Source organism: Trachypithecus francoisi, unplaced genomic scaffold (genome assembly GCF_009764315.1).
Source record: "Trachypithecus francoisi isolate TF-2019V2 unplaced genomic scaffold, Tfra_2.0 Lachesis_group20, whole genome shotgun sequence".
Taxonomy (NCBI): domain Eukaryota; kingdom Metazoa; phylum Chordata; class Mammalia; order Primates; family Cercopithecidae; genus Trachypithecus; species Trachypithecus francoisi.
Window position 1 is genome coordinate 55,678,879 of NW_022681466.1, and position 22,856 is coordinate 55,701,734.

The 22,856-nt window shown below is 41.4% G+C and overlaps 1 protein-coding gene and 1 pseudogene across 4 annotated transcripts in view; one reads left to right on the forward strand and one right to left on the reverse strand.

The window, feature by feature from the left end:
- Positions 1 to 22,856, reverse strand: part of SSH2 (slingshot protein phosphatase 2) — a 314,778-nt gene that overhangs the window by 157,713 nt on the left and 134,209 nt on the right. For all 4 annotated transcript variants that reach the window (XM_033184405.1, XM_033184407.1, XM_033184409.1 and 1 more), the window contains one exon: positions 17,762 to 17,805. In XM_033184405.1, coding sequence (XP_033040296.1) covers positions 17,762 to 17,805 — 44 coding nt within the window. The remainder of the gene's footprint in view (positions 1 to 17,761; positions 17,806 to 22,856) is intronic.
- On the forward strand, positions 1,882 to 2,007 carry LOC117068080 (annotated as a pseudogene).

A 22,856-nucleotide genomic window follows, 5' to 3' on the forward strand; every position in this document is an offset into this window, starting at 1 on the left:
CACAAGTCATCAGTACTTTGTCTGTGCCCTTGAGTTTTTCACAACCTGAGTTGGTTTTAATTTTCAACATAATCTGAAAAAAATTCCTCAAATGCTTCAAATACTCTGTGTTCTGGGGAAGACATCAGGCCTAGCAGGAATTTGGATCATAGGCAGCTTATAGAATCAGGCTCTGGCTAGTAGAATCCACATATCTGCCTGTGTAGACTCCTTCAGTAGCAGCTTGGCATGGTTCTTGCCAAGGTCCTCTGGAGCACTGCTGCTCTGTTGCCCTAAAGATTGAAGGCCAGTTCAGTACTGAGGAAGGTTCTATCGGTGGTCTCAGCAAAAAGTGATAGCCCAAAGCCCAGAGACTCCTCAGGGTTGGCTCCTTTCATGTGATCCACGTAAATAAAGAAAGAACTTGTTGAACATGCTCCTCAGGAGTGCCGTGATTTAGTCAGCCATCTGAGGTGATACACCTACGGAGTATGCTATTCCTCTAACACTGTGGATTTTTCTAAGATCTGTGAGCTGAATAGGTCTCAAGATCTTCCTTCAGGACGTGAGAAAAATATTTTACCACCTCTATGAGGCATGTCCAACACACCGTCTTTAGCTTAAATAACTTACCAACAATCCCAAACTATCTCAGCAGAAGGTTGTGGTCATAAAGAGCCAAGTAAAGCCACCACTGTGATGGACATTACAGTTGTACTCCACAGACCCACCATACAAAGGCCTACTTGATAATTAAGGGTTGTTCTTGTTTTGTTTATTTTCATTCAATAATCATTAGTTTTTCCATCCACTAGCTTTGTAAAGTTGACTTCAAAATGTCTGAAGCCTGCATTGTGGTCTTTGGCATGGATCTTTTGGAATTTGATGGAGCGAACAGACACTGACACAAGAAAGTTGCAGCCTACAGAGCTGAAAAAGTGGATCTGGATTGTCATGTGGGTGCCATGGGGTTATGGGGGCTATCAGTGAAGCATGGAGGTGATGGTGGTGGCTGCGGCCTCAGCTTCCTCTTGCAGTCCTCCTGACTATGTCTTTTAAAACGGATTAACTTTTAAAAGGATATTTGTACAGCATTTTGCAATTACTGAAAGTAGGCTTTTTATTCAAAAAAGTACAGAAACCACATTTTAGATTGTGGCTAAAATTTTAAATTCATAGCTGGGTGTGATGGCTCACACCTGTAATCCCAGCAGTATGGGAGGCTGAGGCAGGCAGATCACCTGAAGTTAGGAGTTCAAGACCAGCCTGGCCAACATGGTGAAACCTCATCTCTACTAAAAATACAAAAATCAGCTGGGCATGGTGGTGCACATCTATAATCCCAGCTACTCGGGAGGCTGAGGCAGGAGAATTGCTTGAATTCGGAAGGTGGAGGTTGCAGTGAGCTGAGATCTCACCACTGCACTCCAGCCTGGGTGACAGAGTGACAGAGCGAGACTCCATCTCTAAAATAAAATAAAATAATAAAATAAAATAAAATAAAATAAATAAAATAAAATAAAAATACATTTATTATGATTATCAGCTATTTAATCATTAAATCTTAAACCTCACAGCATCTATCTAGTTCTTATTGGAAAGGCCTCCTTGGCTTTCGTAGTTAACACATACATACTTATGGATTATTGAGAATTGTTTATTTTGCTGGAGGCAAACTCATATACTTTTAATTACTAGCCCATCCTATTTAAGGACTCATGCTTTGCTTATAAAGTGTTACTCAGGGACAACCTAATAAGAAAATGTATGGTGCACTGAAATAATGAAAATGCACAATTCCATGGTACCTACATTCATTCTGCAAAGAATAAGGACGGAAAGAGAATCTTCCAAGCACCAATCCTTGCCTTTAGAAAACAAATTCATTACAAACAATTATTTCTACAACCAGCTACTGGTTGATCTTACATTTCATCTGGTGTGCAATGGCTGCAAACAGCAGCCTCCTTGGTAGGGTTTGCAACCTGTTGCTTGTATGGGTTACTCTAATGGATGCTGGAGACAGCCCTTTCCAATGTATATTCATGTCTCTGACCCTGCACTATCACCAAACTAGAAAAACAAAAACAAAAACAAAACCTGATCTGGAGGGTCTTTGAGATAGAGGTCACTGTTACCACATCCCTTCCTGCCTTGCTGCCTGTGCAGCCTGCCATGAGTGAGGGGACAGCAGATGGGAACAGTATCCTCTCAACTGTTCCTCAAGAGTTCTTGACTGTCAGCTCTTTCCCCTCCCATGAAAGGAATTCTCCTGATATGATTATACTGTTGCCTTTTCCCATTCCTCTTTCCACTGCTAGAAAAAATAAATAAATAAATAAGTACTGCAATGAATGTGAGAATATTTGTTCTAACATTTTACAGTTTTTCAATGAGAACTTAATTATGGGATATATAAATGTTTCGCATGGTGGAAAAAGGGTAGAGGTCACAATTTCACAGCTACCCAAATCACACTTCTCTTTTAGTAAAGGAATTCTGACTTAGAGACCTTTTCCGTCTGGAATACAGAATTTCTGCTAAACATTGACCCTGGTAATCAGACAGAAAGTCCAGCTGAAAAGAAAGTATCATGCTCTCTTTTCTCCAAGATGCAATCTGTAAGAATCTATCGTCATAAGTCATGTAGCCTGGATGGGCGTGGTGGCTCACGCCTGTAATCCCATCACTTTGGGAGGCTGGCGGGGGGGATCACCTGAGGTCAGGAGTTCGAGACCACCTGGCCAACATGGTGAAACCCCATCTCTACTAAAAATACAAAAATTAGCCAGGCATGGTGGTGTACACCTGTAATCCCAGCTACTCAGAGGCTGAAGGCAGACAATCGCTTGAACCCAGGAGGCAGAGGTTGCAGTGAGCCGAAATCACGCCACTGCACTCCAGCCTGGGCGACAAGAGTGAGACTCTGTCTCAAAAAAAAAAAAAAAAAAATTAGCCAGGTGTGGTGGTGGGCACGTGTAATCCCAGCTACTTGTAAGGCTGAGGCAGGAGAATTGCTTGAATGCTGGAAATGGAGGTTGCAGTGAGCCAAGATCATGCCACTGCACTCTAACCTGGGTGACAGAGTGAGCCTCCATCTCCAAAAAAGAAAAAAAGAGTAAGTCATGTAGCTAAGAGGATTTTCTTACTACTAAATAATCAGCATTGATAGGCCATTTGAGTTTTTATTAGTCTTTGGGTTTTTATAATATCCAGCAAAACAACTCTTCCAAAAGTCAATTTGGCAAAATCAGTAATCGAAGGGACATTTACTTTACTTTTGTTTTTCTTATATCATGAAGAATAACATCTACGGGGAAAAAGTAAAATTATTTACTTAGATTTGAAAAATATACCTAATTTTTTTACTAGAGGAAGGAAGGAAGGAAGGAAGGAAGAAAAGGAGGCAGGGAGGAAGGGAGGGAGGAAGGAAGGCCGGCCAAATTTAATTATGGCTGTGATAATCAGATTTGCTTTTCAAATCAGATTTAAGAAGTATGGCTTTCACAGCCACCAGACACAGTACACATCATATAAATATAAAATAGTGTCTGTGAATACATTCTTCAGAAACAAAGAATATTTCAGTGAAATGAAAATTCTTACTGCTGTTAAATAGCTAGGAAAAGAGCCTTTAAAGGTGTACACTTAACCATCCCAGCAAGGCTACTCTGTACAATAGCAGACATTTAAGAAAATGAGAAGACAGCTCACTACACCCCCTGGTGGCCACCCCCCAAACACTTATAAACCACAGATAATTCTTTATTCTGTACAGGAAGTATAACCCACACGGTGGGAGGTTCACAGTCAGGGAGCAGAGAGGCCCACGGCAAAAGATGAATGGTGGCTGGGCACGGTAGTTTACGCCTGTAATCCCACCACTTTGGGATCCAGGAGTTCGAGACCAGCCTGGCCAACATGGTGAAACCCTGTCTCTACAAAAAATTAGCTGGGCGTGGTGGTGGGCCCTGTAATCCCAGCTACTTGGGGGGCTGAGGCAGGAGAATTGCTTGAACTCAGAAGGTGGAGTGTGCTGAGATCGCCCCATTGCACTCCAGCCTGGGCGACAGAGTAAGACTCTGTCTCAAAAAAAAAAAAAAAAAAAAAAAAAAAAAGATGAACAGTTTCAATGTGATCAGTTACAGCCACTTTCTAATAAATGGAAAGCTCTACTTTTGTTTAAAAACAGCAACAAAACCAAACCAAACCAAACAAAAAAACAACTCTGGCCAGGCGCTGTGGCTCACACCTATAATCCCAGCACTTTGGGAGGCCACCGGATCACCTGAGGTCAGGAGTTCAAGACCAGTCTGGCCAACATGGTGAAATCTCTTCTCTACGGAAAATACAAAAATTAACCGGGCGTGATGGCACATGCCTGTAATCCCAGCTATTCGGGAGGTTGAGGCAGGAGAACTGCCTGAACCTGGGAGGCAGAGGTTGCCGTGAGTTGAGATCATGCCATTGCATTCCAGCCTGGGTGACAGAGCGAGACTCCATCTCAAACAGCAACAACAACAAAAAACCCTCTGTTTTTCTTTCTAATGTATATTTCCTGTCCTAAGTGCAATCAATATTCAGCTTCTCCATGAAATGTTAACATCATCACTCTATTTCTTAAAGAAGAGTGAGGTGATAGAGCATTTTATTGCCAAATGGCTCAGAAAAAAAGTTCCTTGTATTGTGTTTGTAATTTCTCTGTAAGTATGAGATTGTTTCAATTTTTTTTTTTGAGACAGTGTCTTGCTCTGTCTCCAGGCTGGAGTGCAATCTCAGCTCACTGCAACCTCTGCCTCCTGGGTTCAAGCGATTCTCCTGCCTCAGCCTCCTGAGTAGCTGGGATTACAGGCAAGCGCCTCCAGGCCCAGTTAATTTTTGTATTTTTAGTAGAGACGGGGTTACACCACGTTGGCCAGGCAGGTTTCGAACTCCTGACCTTGTGATCCACCTGCCTCGGCCTCCCAAAGTGCTGGGATTACAGGCGTGAGCCACCGCGCCCGGCCTAAAAATTTTTTTAAAGGTAAAAAAGATGAGGATTAAATTATCAGCTCATATTTACAATGGACCTGCTTTTTTCCCCACTTTTTCTCCCTTTTTAAAATTTAAGTACAATACTTATATTCTCAAGGTTAATATAGTCTTTAACTAGAACATATACTGAGGCAGAAATACATTTTTCCTCTTTTCACAGCTGAAAGATGGGCAATGTAGTAAATATATTGTCATGATATTTAAATCCATAGAAAAATTATTTCACCAAATAGGTTTGAATAAAGATGAAGTCCTATCTCAAAGATAAAAAACAAACAGAGCAAATACATGATAAAGAAAACCTGACAAGGTACCACAGAAATCTGGAAAAAAAATTTAGCTGCAAATTAGTAACAGTGCCACTGAGAAACCATCTCTTATATAAGGACATGCCCTAACCCAAGGTTTTTGTTTTTTTTTTTTTGAGATGGAGTCTTGCTCTGTTGCCCTGGCTGGAGTGCAATGGTGCAGTCTTGGCTCACTGCAACCTCCACCTCCTGGGTTCAAGCGATTCTCCTGCCTTAGCCTATCGAGTAACTGGGACTACAGGTGTGTGCCACCACGTCTGGCCAGTTTTTGTATTTTTAGTAGAGACAGGGTTTCCACTATGTTGGCCAGGTTGATCTCGAACTATTGACCTCGTGATCCGCCTGCCTCAGCTTCCCAAAGTGCTGGGATTACAGGTGTAAGCCACGGTGCCCGGCCCAATTTTTCTTTTCTTTTCCTTTTCTCTTATCTCTCTTTCTCTCTTTCTTTCTTTAACAGAGCCTCGCTTTGTCGCCCAGGTTGGGGTACAGTGGCAAAATCTCAATCTCGGCTCACTGCAACCTCTGCCTCCCAGGTTCAAGCATTTCTCCTGCCTCAGCCTCCAGAATAGCTAGGATTACAGGCATGCATCACCATGCCTGGCTAATTTTTGTATTTTTAGTAGAGGTGGGGTTTCACCATGTTGGCCAGGCTTGTCTTGAACTCCTGACCTCAGGTGATCTGCCTGCCTTGGCCTCCCAAATCCCATGTCTGGGATTATAGGCATGAGCCACCATGCCGGCCCTATGTTTTCTTTTAACTGCCTTCAAACTATTTCTACTTGAATATTGTCCTGTTGTTTCACATATCCAAAGGCAAACTCTTCATATGGCTTCTGACAGAGTTCCCTTTCTAAACTAATATTATTTGTAGTACAGTAATCAATATTCTTCTATTCCTGTTCATTCACTAAGCATTTACTGAGTGCCAACTACATGCTAATTGGATACCAAAGTAAAAGACATGAACCCTGTCCTCATGCTGCTCTCACACAGGAACTAGCCATTTGCCTGAATAACTGCAACAGCTTCCTTGATAGTTTTCTTGCCTCCCCTCCCCTCATGCTGTATAATACTGCCAGACTCCTTCTGGCAGTCATGTTATACATTTTTTCTTTTTTGTGTGTGTGTGAGACCAGAGTTTTATTATTACTCAAATCAGTCTTCCTGAAAACTTGAGGATCAGAGTTGTTTTTTGTTTTTCTTTTTTTTCTGAGACAGAGTCTCACTCTGTTGCCCAGGCTGGAGTGCAGTGGTGCGATCTCGGCTCACTGCAACCTCTGCTTCCTGGGTTCAAGCGATTCTCCTGCCTCTGCCTCACGAGTAGCTGGGATTACAGGCATGTGCCACCATGTCCGGCTAATTTTTGTATTTTTAGTAGAGACAGGCTTTCACCATGTTGGCCAGGCTGGTCTGGAACCTCTGACCTCAGTTGATTCTCCCATCTTTGCCTTCCAAAGTGCTGTGATTACAGGCATGAGCCACCGTGCCTGGCCTGGATCAGAGTTTTGGTATAAAGGATAATTTGTTGGGTAGGGGACCATTGAATTGGGAGTGCTGATTGATTGGCTCAGAGATAAAATCATAGGGAGTTGAATCTGTTCTCTTATGCTGAGTCAGTTCCTGAGTGGGGACCATAGAACTGGTTGGCAGGTCCACGTGAGGTCATCTGGTTGTCAGAAATGGAAAAACCTTATGTATTAGTCAGGGTTCTCTAGAGGGACAGAATGCTCTATAAATATATTTATATGGGAGTTTTTAAGTATTAACTTAAAGGTCCCACAATAGGCCATCTGCAAGCTGAGGAGCAAGGAGAGCCAGTCTGAGTCCCAAAACGGAAGAATTGAAGAACCTGGAGTCCAATGTTTGAGGGCAGGACACATCCAGCATGGGAGAAAGATGTAGGCTGGGAGGCTAGGCCAGTCTGTCCTTTTTATGTCTTTCTGCCTGCTTTATATTCGCTGGCATCTGATTACATTGTGCCCACCAGATTAAGGGTAGATCTGCCTTTCCCAGCCCACTGACTCAAATGTTAATCTCTTTTGCAACACCCTCACAGACAGACCCAGGATCAATACTTTGTATTCTTCAATCCAATCAAGTGGACACTGAGGATTAAGCATTACACCTGAAAAGGCATCTCAAAAGGCTGATCTTAGGTTCACAATAGTGATGTTACCTTTAAGAGTAATTGGGGGCTGGACACGGTGGCTCATGCCTGCAATCCTAGCACTTTGGGAGGCCAAGGTGGGTGGATCACCTGAGGTCAGGAGTTCGAGACCAGCCTGGCCAACATGGTTAAACCCTGTCTCTACTAAAAATAAATATAAGCTGGGCATGGTGGCATGCACCTGTAATCCCAGCTACTCAGGAGGCTGAGGCAGAAGAATCACGTGAACCTGAGATGGAGGTTGCAATGAGCCAAGATCGTGCCATTGCATTCTAGCCTGGGCAACAGACCAAGATTCCATCTCAAAAAAAAAAAAAAAAAAAAGTAATTGGGGGCTGAGGCGGCTGAATCACTTGAGGTCGGGATACAAAAATTAGCTGGGTGTGGTGATGGGCGCCTGTAATCCTAGCTTCTTGGGAGGCTATGACAGGAGAATCACTTGAATCCAGGAGGCAGAGGTTGCAGTGAGCTGAGATTGCACCCCAGCCTGGGTGACACAGTGAGACTCCATCTCAAAAATAAAATAAAATAACATAACATAACATATAAAATAAAATAAAATAAAATAAAAAAATAAATAAATAATTGGGGAAGTTGTGAATCTTATGACCTCCTAAATAATGGCTGGTAATATTTAGAATTAGTTATGTCATTCTTCTACACATAGATCTATCAAATCAAAACTCCTCTGCTTTTAAGGTATACACAGTTACCTTCTTACTGTCCTAAAACACATTAGCGCCTATTTTCAGACTTTTGATGATATCCTTCCATTCTCCCCACTCTCTTATGTTTGGAATGCTACTCTTTTCTTCTCTTCTCCTATCTAAATCCCATTCATTCATCATGACTCAGCTCTTCCAAGAGGTTTTATGAGACTTCTCTGGCCCACATTGCTTTTTTCCTCTCCTCTGCTGCAAATTTTATTTTCATTGCTATCTTTGAAACAACTGGGGAAAATACCGAATTTTCTTTTTGTTTTGTTCTTATTTTGCTTAATTTTTCCCTCATAAAGACCAAATTTTCCAAGGTGAAGATTTTTTTCAGCAGATAGTGAGTAATTTTTTATGTCCATGAAAGACTAAAGAGGAAGAAACTAGGCTTAAAAATAGGGGAGGGTTTCAGCTGAACATGAAAAATAATTTCTTCATTTTCAGAGTAATTAAAAAATAAAAGTATAATATATTATATGTATTGCTTGAATTGAGAGAAGAAATGTAAAACTCCTTACTTTATACAATTCTTATCTTGGGGTTGGCACACACAAGAATGAAAGAATTCTATAATTAAAATTAAATTAAGATCTCAAAGTACTTTGTTTCCTACCATACCTATTCACTATTCACCTTTAAAAAGGTGTCCTGAGATTGCAAAGATATATTTCAGTGCAATCTTGTTCATTTTTATTTATCATCTTATAATTGTATTAGGTTGACCCATATGAGACAGCTGTTTACAGTTAATATGGTTGAGTGTTGGCGTTTCATTTTTTTTTGTTTTTTTTTTTTTTGAGATGGAGTCTTACTCTGTCGCCCAGGCTCTAGAGTGCAGTGGTAACCATCTCTGCTCACTGCAACCTCTGCCTTCCGGGTTCAAGCGATTCTCCTGCCTCAGCCTCCTGAGTAGCTGGGCTTACAGGCGCATACCACCACGCTTAACTAATTTTTGTATTTTTAGTAGGGACAGGTTTCGCCATGTTGACCAAGCTGGTCTCGAACTCATGACCTCGTGATCCGCCCGCCTTGGCCTCCCAAAGTGCTAGGATTACAGGCGCGAGCCACCGCGCCCAGCCGGTTTACTTTTATAGTTCTCTTCCTGGCTATTCCCCAGTCAGCAAAGTGGGTCATCACACAAGAAAAAGCTGAGTTCATAAATATGCAAAAGAAATACTGGCATCACATTTCATCCATTTATCTTTTCACAGACAGGTTGAAAAGATTCCCTGGCAAAACTCCAGCCAGCCTGCATACTGGCGTGCAGCTTCGGGAAGTTCGCACAATTTGCATGGGGCAGAGCCTGGCCCCTCCTCTTCCTTTGTGAAACCAGGGATTCAAACTGCAAGGCAGGAAGCGAACCAGCAGGAATTCTAGCCTTGCGGAAGGTCCCTGTTCCCCCTTTGTTTTCCTTTTTGCCCCATAAATCCCATTATTCTCACCCTTCAATCGTCTGTGAGCCAATTTTTGTGGCCATGGGACAAAGACCCCGTCTTTAGCTGAACTAAGGAAAAGTTCTGCAACAACAGTTAATGATATAAAACATGATTTTCTGTAATTATGTTATCTTTTTATGCCTGTCTTCTGAGAAAAAAAAAATATTGCTGGAGTTTAAATATCACAAAAAGGTGGCCAGCCATGGTGGCTCACACTTGTAATCCCAGCACTTTGGGAGGCTGAGGCAGGAGGATCACTTGAATCCAGCAGTTTGAGATCAGCCTAGGCAACATAGGGAGACCCTGTCTCTACAAAAATAACAGAAAATATTAGCTGAGCATAGTGTTGCATGCCTCCTACTTGGGAGGCTCAAGTGGGAGGACTGACTGAGCCCGTTACTGTATCGCTGTACTCCAGCCTGGGTGGTAGAGCAAGACCCTGTCTCAATCAATCAATCACAAAAAGGGGCTAGTATGGCATAAATACATCGTTTCTTAATTCTGGTAAAATAAACATAAAAATTTCCATCCTAACCACTTTTAAGTGTACAGTTCATTGGCATTAAGTACATTCACAATGTTGTGCAATCACCACCACTATCCATTTCTAGAACTTTCTTCATCTTCCAAAACTGAAGCTCCGTACCCACTAGGCAGTAACTTCCCACCCCATCCCCCAGTCACCATGATTCTGTCCGCATGAATTTGATTATTCTAGGTATCTCATGTAAGTGGAATCATACAGTATTTGTCTTTTTGTGATTGGCTTATTTCACTTAGCTTAATGTCCTCATTTTTACCCATGTTGTGGCATGTCAGAATTTCCTTTTTAAAGGCTGAATAATATTCCATTGTACATATAATACCTCATTTTGTTTATTCATTCCCCATTGATGAACACTTGGATTGCTTCTATCTTTTGGCTTTTGTGAATAGTGTTGCTATTAACAGGGGTATATGAATCTCTTGAGACCCTGCTTTCAATTCTTTTAGGTATCTACCCAGGAGTCTAGAAGTGGAATTGCTGGATCATATGATCATATTCTATTTTTAATTTTTTGAGGAATCACCATACTATTTTCCATTGCAGCTATGCCATTTTACATTCCCACCAATAGTGCACAAGGCTTCCAATTTCTCCATGTCCTCACCAATGCTTTATTTTGATAGTGGCCATCCTAATGGGTATGAGGTAGTATATCTCACTGTGGTTTTGATTTGCACTTCCTTAATGATTAGTGATTCTGAGTTTTTTTTTTTTTTTTTTTTTTAGAGACAGGGTCTTGTACTGTTACCCAGGCTGGAGTGCAGTGGAACCTTCTTAGCTCACCACAGCCTTTAATTCCTAGACTCAAGCAATCTTCTCACCTCAACATTCTGAGTAGCTGGGACAGGTGTGTGACACCACACCTGGCTAAATTTTTTTATCTTTCGTAGAGATGGAGTCTTGCCGTGTTTCCCAGGCTGGTCTCAAACTCCTGGGCTCAAGAAATCCTCCCTTCTCAGCCTCCCAAGTGCTGGAATTCCAGGCATGAGTCACTGCATTCAGCCTTGAGCATCTTTTCATATGCTTATTGCTTATTTGTTTATCTTCTTTGGAAAAATGTCTATTCAAGTTCTTTTCTATTTTTTTAATTGGGTTGTATGATGGTTAATTTTATGTGTCAACCATCAACCTGACTGAGCCACAGGATGTCCAGTATTTGGTTAAATATTATTCTCGGCTTATCTGTGAGGGTGTTTCTGGATAATATTAACCTTTGAATCAGTAGACTGGGTAAAGCAGACTGTCCTCTCCAGTGTGGGTAGGCCTCACTCAATCTATTGAAGGTCTGAATAGAACAAAAGTCTGAATAAGGGAGAAGCCACTCCTTCTGCCTTTGAGCAAGGACACTGGTCTTCTATTTTTGGACTCAGACTTGGACTCAGTGAATGGTGGACTGAGCCACCATTGGCTCTCCTAGTTCTTAAGTCTTTGGACTTGGACTGTAACTATCTCTATGAGATACGCTTTTTGGTTCTATTTATCTAGAGAATCCTAATGCAGATATTGGTAATGAAAAATGGGGTGCTGAGGCTTTGAAACTGGGTAATGGGTAGATGCCAGAGAGTTTTGAGGTGCATGCTAGAAAAAGCCAAGACTGCCATGAAGGGACTGCTAAAGGCAATTCTGGTGAGGGCTCAGAAAGGATAGAGGAGATCTGGAGAAAATACTTCCATCTTCTTAGAGAATACATAAAGAACCATGAACAGAATATTGGTAGAAATATAGATGGAAAAGCCCATTCTAACGAAGGCTCAGATGGAAACAAGAAACATATTAGTGGACAATGGAGAAAAGGCAATCCTTGTTATAAAGTGGCAAAGAACGGGCTGGATTGTGTTTGTGTTCTAGTATTGTGTGGAAGGTAGAACTTGCAACAATGGAATTGGACATTCAGCTACAGTGGTTTCTAAGCAAAGTGGTGAAGGAGTGGTTTGACTCCTTCTGGCTGCTATAATAAAATACAAAAAGAGAGAAATGAATTGCAGAAGGAATTGGTAAGCAAAAGGGAACCAGAACTTACTTGGAACATTCTCGGCCTGTGCATATTGCAAAAAATGAGAAAGCATGTTTGGAAGGGAACACCAACAGTGTGGCTGACTGACCATATAAGGAAGGTAGTGTTGGTGTGAACCACAGGCCTAATCAGCCATCTCAATAGAAGTCAGGATAGAGAAGGGACTATGCAAACAGAAATACTGCAAGCTAGGACTAAGGGAAACAGAGAAAATGAAATGGAATAAAGGAAGACTGTGACTATGCATTATCCTTCAAGAAAGGGGAAGAAGGATCCCCAAAGGCAATTCAGTGATGATCATCAGGGCTTCTACTCTCATCACACCCACCATGGGTGGGGATCAGGGAGCAAGGCTGTCTTCACTTCAGTTTCAAAGGCTAGGACCACTGCCCAGCAGAGTTGTGTGGGCAGGGCTTTTGTAGAGAGCCCTGTGGATGGCACTCCACTGAGCTGAAGGGGCAGGACCACCACATGAAGCATTGAGGGTGACACTGCCACTCAAGTGCATCTGGAGAGCAGAGCATCAACCAAGGAGGATTATTCTCAAGTCTTAAGACCTAATGGGATTTGCCTTGCTAAGTTTTAAACTTATTTGGGACCTATCACTCCTACTTTCCTTCTGATTTCTCCCTTTTGAGATAGGAATATCTATCTTATGCTTACCTCACCATGGTATTTTGGAAGTGCTTAACTTACCTGATTTCACAGGTTCGCAGCTGGAGAGGAATGTTGGCTCAGAATGAATCATTCTTGGTCTTACCCGTATTTGATTTAGATGATATTTAGATAAAACTTTGGACTTTAGGCTTCAGAATTGATGCCGGAATGTTTTGTCTTTTAAGGATGTTGAGATGGAATGAATATATTTTGTATATGAGAACATGAATTTTGTGGGTTCCTGGGCAAAATATTATGGACTTAATGTTTGTGCCCCCTGCTAATTCATATGTTGAAGCCCTATCCTCGAAAGTGATGGTATTTGGAGGCAAGGCCTTTGGGAGGTAGTTAGGGTTAGATGAGGTCATGATGGTGAGTCCCCTGTGACGTGTCCTTATAAGAATAGGGGCCGGGCGCGGTGGCTCAAGCCTGTAATCCCAGCACTTTGGGAGGCCGAGACGGGTGGATCACGAGGTCAAGAGATGGAGACCATCCTGGCTAACACGGTGAAACCCCGTCTCTACTAAAAAAATACAAAAAATTAGCCGGGCGAGATGGCGGGCGCCTGTAGTCCCAGCTACTCGGGAGGCTGAGGCGAGAGAATGGTGTAAACCCGGGAGGCGGAGCTTGCAGTGAGCTGAGATCCGGCCACTGCACTCCAGCCTGGGCGACAGAGTGAGACTCCGTCTCAAAAAAAAAAAAAAAAAAGAATAGGAAGAGACCAGAACATGCTCTCTCTCTCTTCTCCCCACCAAGTAAGAACACTGAGAGAAGGTGGCTGTCTGCAAGTGCAAAAGAACACCCTCACATGAACATGCCGGCACCTTGATCTTAGATTTCCCAGCCTCCTAGGACTGTGAGAAATAAATGTCTGTTGTTTCAGCCACCCAGTCTAGGTATTTTGTTATAGTGGACTGACTAGCGTTTTGTTTTTGTTGAGTTGTAGGAGTTCTTTATATCCATATTCTGGATATTAACCCCTTATGATTTGCAAATATTTTCTTCCATTCCATGGGTTGCTTTTTCACTCTGTTGATAGTGTCTTTTTGATGCACAGAAGTTTGAAATTTTGATGTAGTCTAATTTATCTATTTTTGTAGTTATGATTGTTATCTATGAACAAAGCCATCATAGTTTGGTCTAATTGTACTGAAAGATTTTTTTTTTTTTTTTGAGACAGAGTTTGAGACAGCCTCTGTTGCACAGGCTGGAGTGCAGTGGCGCAATCTCAGCTCACTGCAACATCTGCCTCCCGAGTTCCAGTGATTCTCCTGCCTCAATCTCCTGAATAGCTAGGATTACAGGCACATGCCACCACACTCAGCTAATTTTTGTATTTTTACTAGAGACAGGGTTTCTCCATGTTGGCCAGGCTGGTCTCAAACTTCTGACCTCAGGTGATCCACCCGCCATGGCCTCCCAAAGTGCTGGGATTACAGGTGTGAGCCACTGCGCCTGGTCTGAAAGATTATTTTTATGACTTTGTCAATAAATGGCATTTGATTAAAATAAGATTATTATTGGCCGGGCGCGGTGGCTTATGCCTGTAATCCCAGCACTTTGGGAGGCCGAAATGGGCGGATCACGAGGTCAGGAAATCGAGACCATCCTGGCTAACAAGGTGAAACCCCGTCTCTACTAAAAAATACAAAAAACTAGCCGAGTGAGGTGGCGGGCATCTGTAGTCCCAGCTACTCGGGAGGCTGAGGCAGGAGAATGGCGTAAACCTGGGAGGCGGAACTTGCAGTGAACTGAGATCCGGCCACTGCACTCCAGCCTGGGCGACAGAGTGAGACTCTGTCTCAAAAAAAAAATATATATATATATATTATTATTATTATTACTATTTTTATTTTTGAGATGTAGTCTTGTTCTGTTGCCCAGGCTGGAGTGCAGTGGCTCAATCTCAGCTCACTGCAACCTCCACCTCCAGGATTCAACCAATTCTCCTGCCTCAGACTTCCGAGTAGCTGGACTACAGGCATGCACCACCACACCCGGCTAATTTTTTGTATTTTTAGCAGAGATGGGGTTTCACCATGTTGGCCAGGCTGGTCTTGAACTCCTTACCTCATGTGATCCGTCTACCTTGGCCTCCCAAAATGCTGGGATTGCAGGCATAAGCCACTGCCCCCAGCCAAAATAATAGATTCTTAATGCAATGTCTTTTTTGTTACCCGGAACTGGCCTTTAATTTTAATGTATGCTGTTTACTATTTAATTTCCTACTACAAGCTACATTTGAACCCACAAACTGACAAGATGAGTTTGGGCACACTTAATGAAACGATTCAATGCTGGTTTATTTTGTGGTGATAGAGAACTCCAAACAATCTGTAGCAGTCAAACATACAAAAATCAATCTCTTACCATGTAGCTACGAGGGGCATTCAACTGGCAGGTAAGATAAGTTTCTTTGCTTTGAGTCAGACTAAAGCCTTTAGATTTAGAAATAGCTTGGCAAACACACTAAATATAAGACATTACAACAGATTAGCAAATTTTGATTTTTTAATAGTTGCTACTAGGTTTTCTTCATTTCTTATTTCTATAAGTAATCCTTTTCTTGTGAATAAAAGAAGCCTGCAAAAACCCTCTGCTGGTCAAAGTGACAAAGTATTGCCAAAGACTTTAAAAACAGGTCTTTATGGTTCTTCTTCTTCTTCTTTTTTTTTTTGTAAGACAGAGTCTCGCTCTGTTGGCCAGACTGGAGTGCAGTGGTGCAATCTCTGCTCACTGCAACCTCCACCTCCTGGGTTCAAGTGATTCTCCTGCCTCAGCCTTCTGAGTAGCTGGGATTACAGGCATGCATCACCACGCCTGGCTAATTTTTTTTGTATTTTTAGTAAAGACGGGGTTTTACCACGTTGGTCAGGCTGTTCTCAGACTCCTGGCCTCCCAAAGTGCTGGGATTACAGGTGTGAGCCACCGTGCCCAGACTTTATAGTTCTTAATAGCTTGACAATTCAGTACTGTGAATAACAGAATAGACTTCCATTGCCTCATCATTAGGTAATTTTTTTGGAACAACATTATTCCAGTGGATATTGAGTCAATATGTAAAGCTTGAAATTGACCCAGAGAGCTTTAAATCTGACCTCCTAGAAAATATAAGAATTCTTTTTTCATTCTAATGGGAATATGATTATGATGCCTCTGGTACACATTCAGTTAAAATTTATTTTGGATTTCTATCTCCTTAGCCCTATGCAAAAGAATGACACTTCTCTTTGCTAAAGACATTGAGAAATTAAGCTTTAAGCCCAAAATTTATGTGATAACCAAGTCAGGAAAAATACTGCCAATAATCTCAGTTACTGATGAAAAGGAACTATTTTTATATTAAGTTATAATTTACAAGAAGAAGGTATATATCAACAAACACCTAATAATAATAATAATAATTTGTTTGTTTGTTTTGAGACAGAGTTTCGCTCTGTCGCCCAGGCTGGAGTGTAGTGGCATGATCTCAGCTCACTGCAAGCTTTGCCTCCTGGGTTCTCGCCCATTCTCCTGCCTCAGCCTCCCGAGTAGCTGGGACTACAGGCGCCCACCACCATGCCCGGCTTATTTTTTGTATTTTTAGTAGAGACGGGGTTTCACCATGTTAGCCAGGATGGTCTCGATCTCCTGACCTCGTGATCCACCTATCTCGGCCTCCCGAAGTGCTGGGATTACAGGCGTGAGCCACCATGCCCGGCCTGATAATTATTAAAGAAGCATTCCCTTTAGCCAGCTTCTTCACAATGAGCATGCTTATTGTATCCTTTCTCTGTATCATCTAGAATGGTTCATTTGAGTTCAGAGGATACAAGTTTGGTAACATTGAAATGACCATCTAGAACTTACCAGACCTGTTTCTTGTGGGAGGGAGTTACTTTCAAAAACCCCTTAAAGGAGATAAATGTTATTTTATACTTCCTAGATTTCTCTCACAATTGTTTCCTTTTAATGTCAGTGGGTACTGGCACCCTTCTAACAACATGCCCACTATTCCATGAGGGGGGTAAAAAAGGTTCGCTGCATTTTAAAAGATTGGGTATGTTACTCATTATACCCTTTGTATAAAAACAAAGTGAAATATTTACCAATCTGCAAGAATTGCCAAAAGTTGTCAAACATGAATGACAAACACAAGTACAAAACTGAAGGCTGAAATGTTCTTCAGTTGATATTTTCCTAAAAGGTAAGGAAAATTTGCTTTTTTATTACCCTAAGATAATTCCTTGGATGCTTGGGTGAAAACTGAGCCAGAATTGACCTTTCTGCCTCTTTTTAAACCAGTGTACCATTTAAAAATCTTTCTTTTTTTTTTTTTTTTTTGAGACGGAGTCTTGCTCTGTCGCCCGGGCTAGAGTGCAGTGGCTGGATCTCAGCTCACTGCAAGCTCTGCCTCCCAGGTTTACGCCATTCTCCTGCCTCAGCCTCCCATGTAGCTGGGACTACAGGCGCCTGCCACCTCGCCCAGCTAGGTTTTTTTTGTATTTTTTAGTAGAGACAGAGTTTCACCATGTTAGCCAGGATGGTCTCGATCTCCTGACCTCGTGATCTGCCCGTCTCGGCCCCCCAAAGTGCTGGGATTACAGGCTTGAGCCACCGCGCCCAGTTTCTGAGTCAGTAACTGGATTCCTAAAGCAATCACTCCCACTCTTTCTTTTTCAAAAGAAAGGAGGGTCCTGATACGTTGTCTCGAACTCCTGGCCTTAAGCAATTCCAAGTAGCTGGAATTACAGGCATAAACCACCATGCCCAGCTGCAGTCTGGTTTTTTGAGAGACCAAGGAAGCATGTTGGAAAACAAGGATAAGCTAATCTGATAATACTGAAAAAGAATTAAAGAAAAAACAATAACTACTACAAAAATATCCTATAACAAAAATGCCGTAGGATATAATGAACAAACATACCTCCTGGGCTGTGACCGGCATTCTTCCTCCCCACTGTCTGCCTCCTGTATAGACAGAAAATGAAAAAAAAAAAAAATTAAAACCTGAGGTTTCATATCATAATATCACTAGTACAATTTTACTAAGTTTCACATGTTGTATACTTGAACTAAATTCTTGTCATAAAAAGTGACTTCAACCAACCCAGGAGGTTGATGTCAATAGAACTTATTTCTGGAGGTAACTTCAACAATAGTCCATGAACAAATTTTATTGACAATGAAGTGGTATTCATTAAAATAATTACCTCCGAAAACCAACTAAACATTTTATTTTACTGTTATGCTACTTTGGCTTCAAAATGAGTGGGCATTCTGAGGACCACCAATAAATCTCATCAAGATAACCTATTAATGATTCTGATTCCCCAAAGAACAACCTAAACAATGAACACCACTTAAAAGAGAGTGCTCATGATCAAATCACCATCAACATCAACATAATGGCTACCACTTATTGAGTACTTACAATGTGCTAGGCACTGTGTTCATCAACTTAAGTACATTACTCTACTTATTCCTTATAAACCCAGAAGGTTGATGGTACCAATTATTTTTAACTTACTCAAATACACACAATAACACAGGATAAATCAATGTGATATAAAAGCACTGACGGTTAATGACCCACCCAGGGATGCCAAACAATGACAACAACAAAAAGCACTGAATCATAGTTCAATTACAATATTTATTTCTTCTTAGTGTGGCACATAAAGTAATAGAAAGTCTTGTAACTTATGGCAACTTAGACTCAATGAATATTTTACAGATGAAGAAGCAAAAGGGAAATAAGTTGTCCAGGGAGACTCCTGTGGTGAAGAATTAAAATGAAAAAATACTGACTCCCAACTAGCTGAAAAAGCTTATCATTTACCTCTCCCTGCCCTGGGTTGAAAATTGGTGTATGTTATGATATTATACAGATCTTCACAAAGGCAAGAATATTGACATGAAGGAAAAGTGAGGAAAGATGGAGAGGCTTTTTCTTTAAATTTGCTCCCTGACAATTTGTATTTGTTCTCTCATCACTTTTGCCCTATCTGGTAAACACAGAACTATTAGGTAGAAGGAGAAAAATAATCTCAGAGAATATGTGTACTGTCTGCCAACAAGCCACCTGCATTTTCATTTATGAAGCCATCCTCATCTACCTTTATATCATTCTGCCTCCATTCCTAGGCAGCCAAGGCTAGCTCTATAACTTTAATTCCCATGTTACTTTCATTATTGATTTCAAACATGTCTCTCTCTCTCTTTTTTTTTTTCCCACAAAGGAAGAACAAAACAAAGATTCTGCTCCCAGAGGGAGTACAGGTAGAAAGTGTCATAGTGTATTACACTCTTTGCATATAAGAGAGAGGTTTTAGGTTAGAAAGGTATGCCCTGTAGAGACTGAAAAAAGGTTTAAAACGGGAAAGAACTATCTCTAGAATCAATAATCAGAACCTGGAAAGTTTGCAAGAATGAAAATGAAAAGACTCAGATAAACAAATGTAAATGTTAGATTTTTGTGCCCAAAGGAACTATAATAAATAGATATGATTTCCTAGAATATCATTTAACAAAGAGTGCTTCAGTATTGTTATCAATATATCTCAAATTATAATGTAGTCTTCTCACATTTTTTCCTTATCTTTTTTTTTCTTTTTTTTTTCTTTTTTGAGACGGAGTCTCGCTCTGTCGCCCAGGCTGGAGTGCAGTGGCCGGATCTCAGCTCACTGCAAGCTCCGCCTCCCGGGTTTACGCCATTCTCTCGCCTCAGCCTCCCGAGTAGCTGGGACTACAGGCGCCCGCCATCTCGCCTGGCTAATTTTTTGTGTTTTTTTAGTAGAGACGGGGTTTCACCGTGTTAGCCAGGATGGTCTCGATCTCCTGACCTCGTGATCCGCCCGTCTTGGCCTCCCAAAGTGCTGGGATTACAGGCTTGAGCCACCGCGCCCGGCCTTTTTTTCTTTAAAGATGTTGTCTTGCTCTGTCGCCCAGGCTGGAGTGCAGTGGTGCGATCTCGGCTCACTGCAACCTCCACCTCCCTGGTTCAAGCAATTCTCCAGTCTCAGCCTCTCAAGTAGCTGGGACTATAGGTGCCCGCCACCACGCCTGGCTAATTTTTGTATTTTTTAGTAGAGACGGGGTTTGGCCATATTGGCCAGGCTAGTCTCAAACTCCTGACCTCAGGTGATCTACCCTCCTTGGCCTCCCAAAGTGCTGGGATTACAAGAGTGAGCCACCGCACCTGGCCACATTATTTTTTAATTGCACTAAATATTACATAAGAATATGCTTAACACATAAGTCATGAGGTACAATAAAATGAAAACCTATGAACACCATTCCACCTAAGAGCTATAATAGTACCAACACTGTTGCTTCTACCTGTCTGCCTCTTATCTCCCATTCCTCTTTCTATTATGTGACTACTATCCCAAAGTTTATACTTTTTTGTTTCTACTTCATTTTATTATTTAAAAAATTTCAAACATAAAATTGAAAGATCTTATAGCGAACTTGTATATCTACCATCTAGATTGTATCATTAATATTTTCTATACTTTTTTTTTTTTTTTTTGACAGAGTCTCGCTCTGTTGTCCAGGCTGGAGTGCAGTGGTGCAATCTCAGTTCACTGCAACCTCCACCTCCTGGGTTCAAGTGCTTCTCCGTTCTCTGCTTCCTGAGTAGCTAGGATTACAGGCATGTGTCACCATGGCCTGGCTAATTTTTGTATTTTTAGTAGAGACGGGCTTTCTCCATGTTGGCCAGGCTGGTCTCGAACTCCTGACCTCAGGTGATCTGCCCACCTCGGCTTCCCATGGCCTGGGATTACAGGCGTGAGCCACCAAGCCCAGCCAATATTTTCTATACTTTTTTTAAAAAAATCATATGTTTATTCATCTCTCTTTCCATCTATCAGTCCATCTTATTTTTTAGATGCATTTCGATGTAAGTTACTGATATCAGTACATCTGCTTTTAAATGCATAATAATTAATTAGAATTCAGTTTTTCTTTACAGTTTTTTCCTTTCCTTTTTTGTTTAGAGATAAGGTCTTGCTCTGTCATTTGGGCTAGAGTGCAGTAGCATTATCATAGCTCACTGCAGCCTCAAACTCCTGGGTTCAAGCAATTCTCCTGCCTCACCCTCCTGAGTAGCTAGGACTACAGGAGCACACTGCCATGCTTAGATAATTTTGTTTTTATTTTTAAATTTTTGTAGAGACGGGGTCTCACTATGCTGTTTAGGTTGGTCTCAAACTTCTGGCCTCAACCTATCTTCCTGCCTTGACCTCCCAGAGTGCTGGGATTACAGGCATAAGCCACCGGCACCTGGCCATTTTTTTTTTTAAGGTAAAATTTATATACAATGAAATATACAATCTTAAGTGCACCATTTAATGAGTTTTGATAAATGTATGTGTCTACGTAATTCAAACTGCTATCAAGAAATGGAACATTTCCATCACCTCAGAAATTTTTCTCATAGCCATTCCCAGTCAAAATGTGGCACCACCCACTCCTCAGGCAATCCTGTTTTGATTTTCCACCACAGATTTTTGCCATAAAAAATTAGTACACAGGATATGATTCCATTGTTCATTAAATGGGATTATATACTATGTACTACTTTATGGGAGGATTTTTGAAAAACATTCAGCATAATGTTTTTGAGATTTATCCCATGGTGTTGCATAAAATAGCAGTTCATTCCTTTTTATCACTAAGGATTCCATCACATGAATATACTAGTTCATTTATTCATTCTCTTATTGATGGGTTCATTTGGGATATTTGAGTTTTTTGCCTATCATGAACAAAGTTATTAGCCAGACATGGTAGTTCATGCCTGTCATCCCAGCACTTTGGGAGGCTGAGGCAGGAGGATCACTTGAAGCTAGGAGTTTGAGACCAGTCTGGGCAAAATAGCAAGACACAGTCTCTACCAAAAAAAAAAAAAAAAAAATTAGCTAGACATGGCACCTGTAGTCCTATGCTGGAGGCTGAGGTGGGAGGACTGGTTGAGCCCAGGAGTTTGAGGCTGTAGTGAGCTATGATCACGCCACTGCATTCCAACCTGGGTGACAAAGTGAGACTCTAACATTAAATAAATGAAGCTATTATGTGAATATTCTTTTGTGAAGTTTTTTTTGGGGGGCGGTTGACATATGCTTTTATTTATTTTGGGTCACAAGACAGATGCATGTATAGTTTTATATAAAATTGCCAGGACTTCTCCCAAAGCATTTACACCACTTTATACCCTCATCAACAATGCGTGAGAGCTGTAACTTTAATTGGCAATTATTTTCCCCTATGGTTATTGTTTTCTAGGTTCTCAGAAACGTTTGCCTACCCTCTAGTCATGAACATAGTCTATCATATTTTCTTTCTTTCTTTTTTGAGAAAGTCTCGTTCTGTTGCCCAGGCTGGAGTGCAGTGGCGCGATCTCGGCTCACTGCATCCTCTGCCTCCTGGGTTCAAGTGATTCTCCTGCCTCAGCCTCCCAAGTAGCTGAGATCACAGGCATGTACCACTGTGCCCGGCTAATTTTTGTAGTTTTAGTAGAGGTGGGATTTCACTATATTGGCCAGGGTGGTCACGAACTCCTAAACTCTTGATCTGCCCGCCTCAGCCTCCCAAAGTGCTGGGATTACAGGCGTTAGCCACCGTGTCTGACTCAAACTTCTATATTTTAAAGAATGTCTCTTTAAAGAATATCAATAGGTCATATTTTTGGCATATTTGAATTTTTACAGAAAGAACATCATAACCTTTATGATTATTATTGTTATGCATATTACATAACCTCATTGTTTATTCTACACTCAATATTTAATATTACTGAGACTCAGGCTTGGTGGAGGGAGATGCTGCCAGCCTTGAACACTGGGCTAGCAGAGTGTTAAGCAATATTTTCCCAAATCTTATTCAAGATTCTTTACACTTTCTATTTGCTCCAATCCAAGTCGTCTCATTTATCATTCTCCAAATGTACCAGTTGACTTCTTTGTTCATGCTGTTGTATCAACCTAGAAAGCCCCTCTCCCCTCTCCTATATTCTT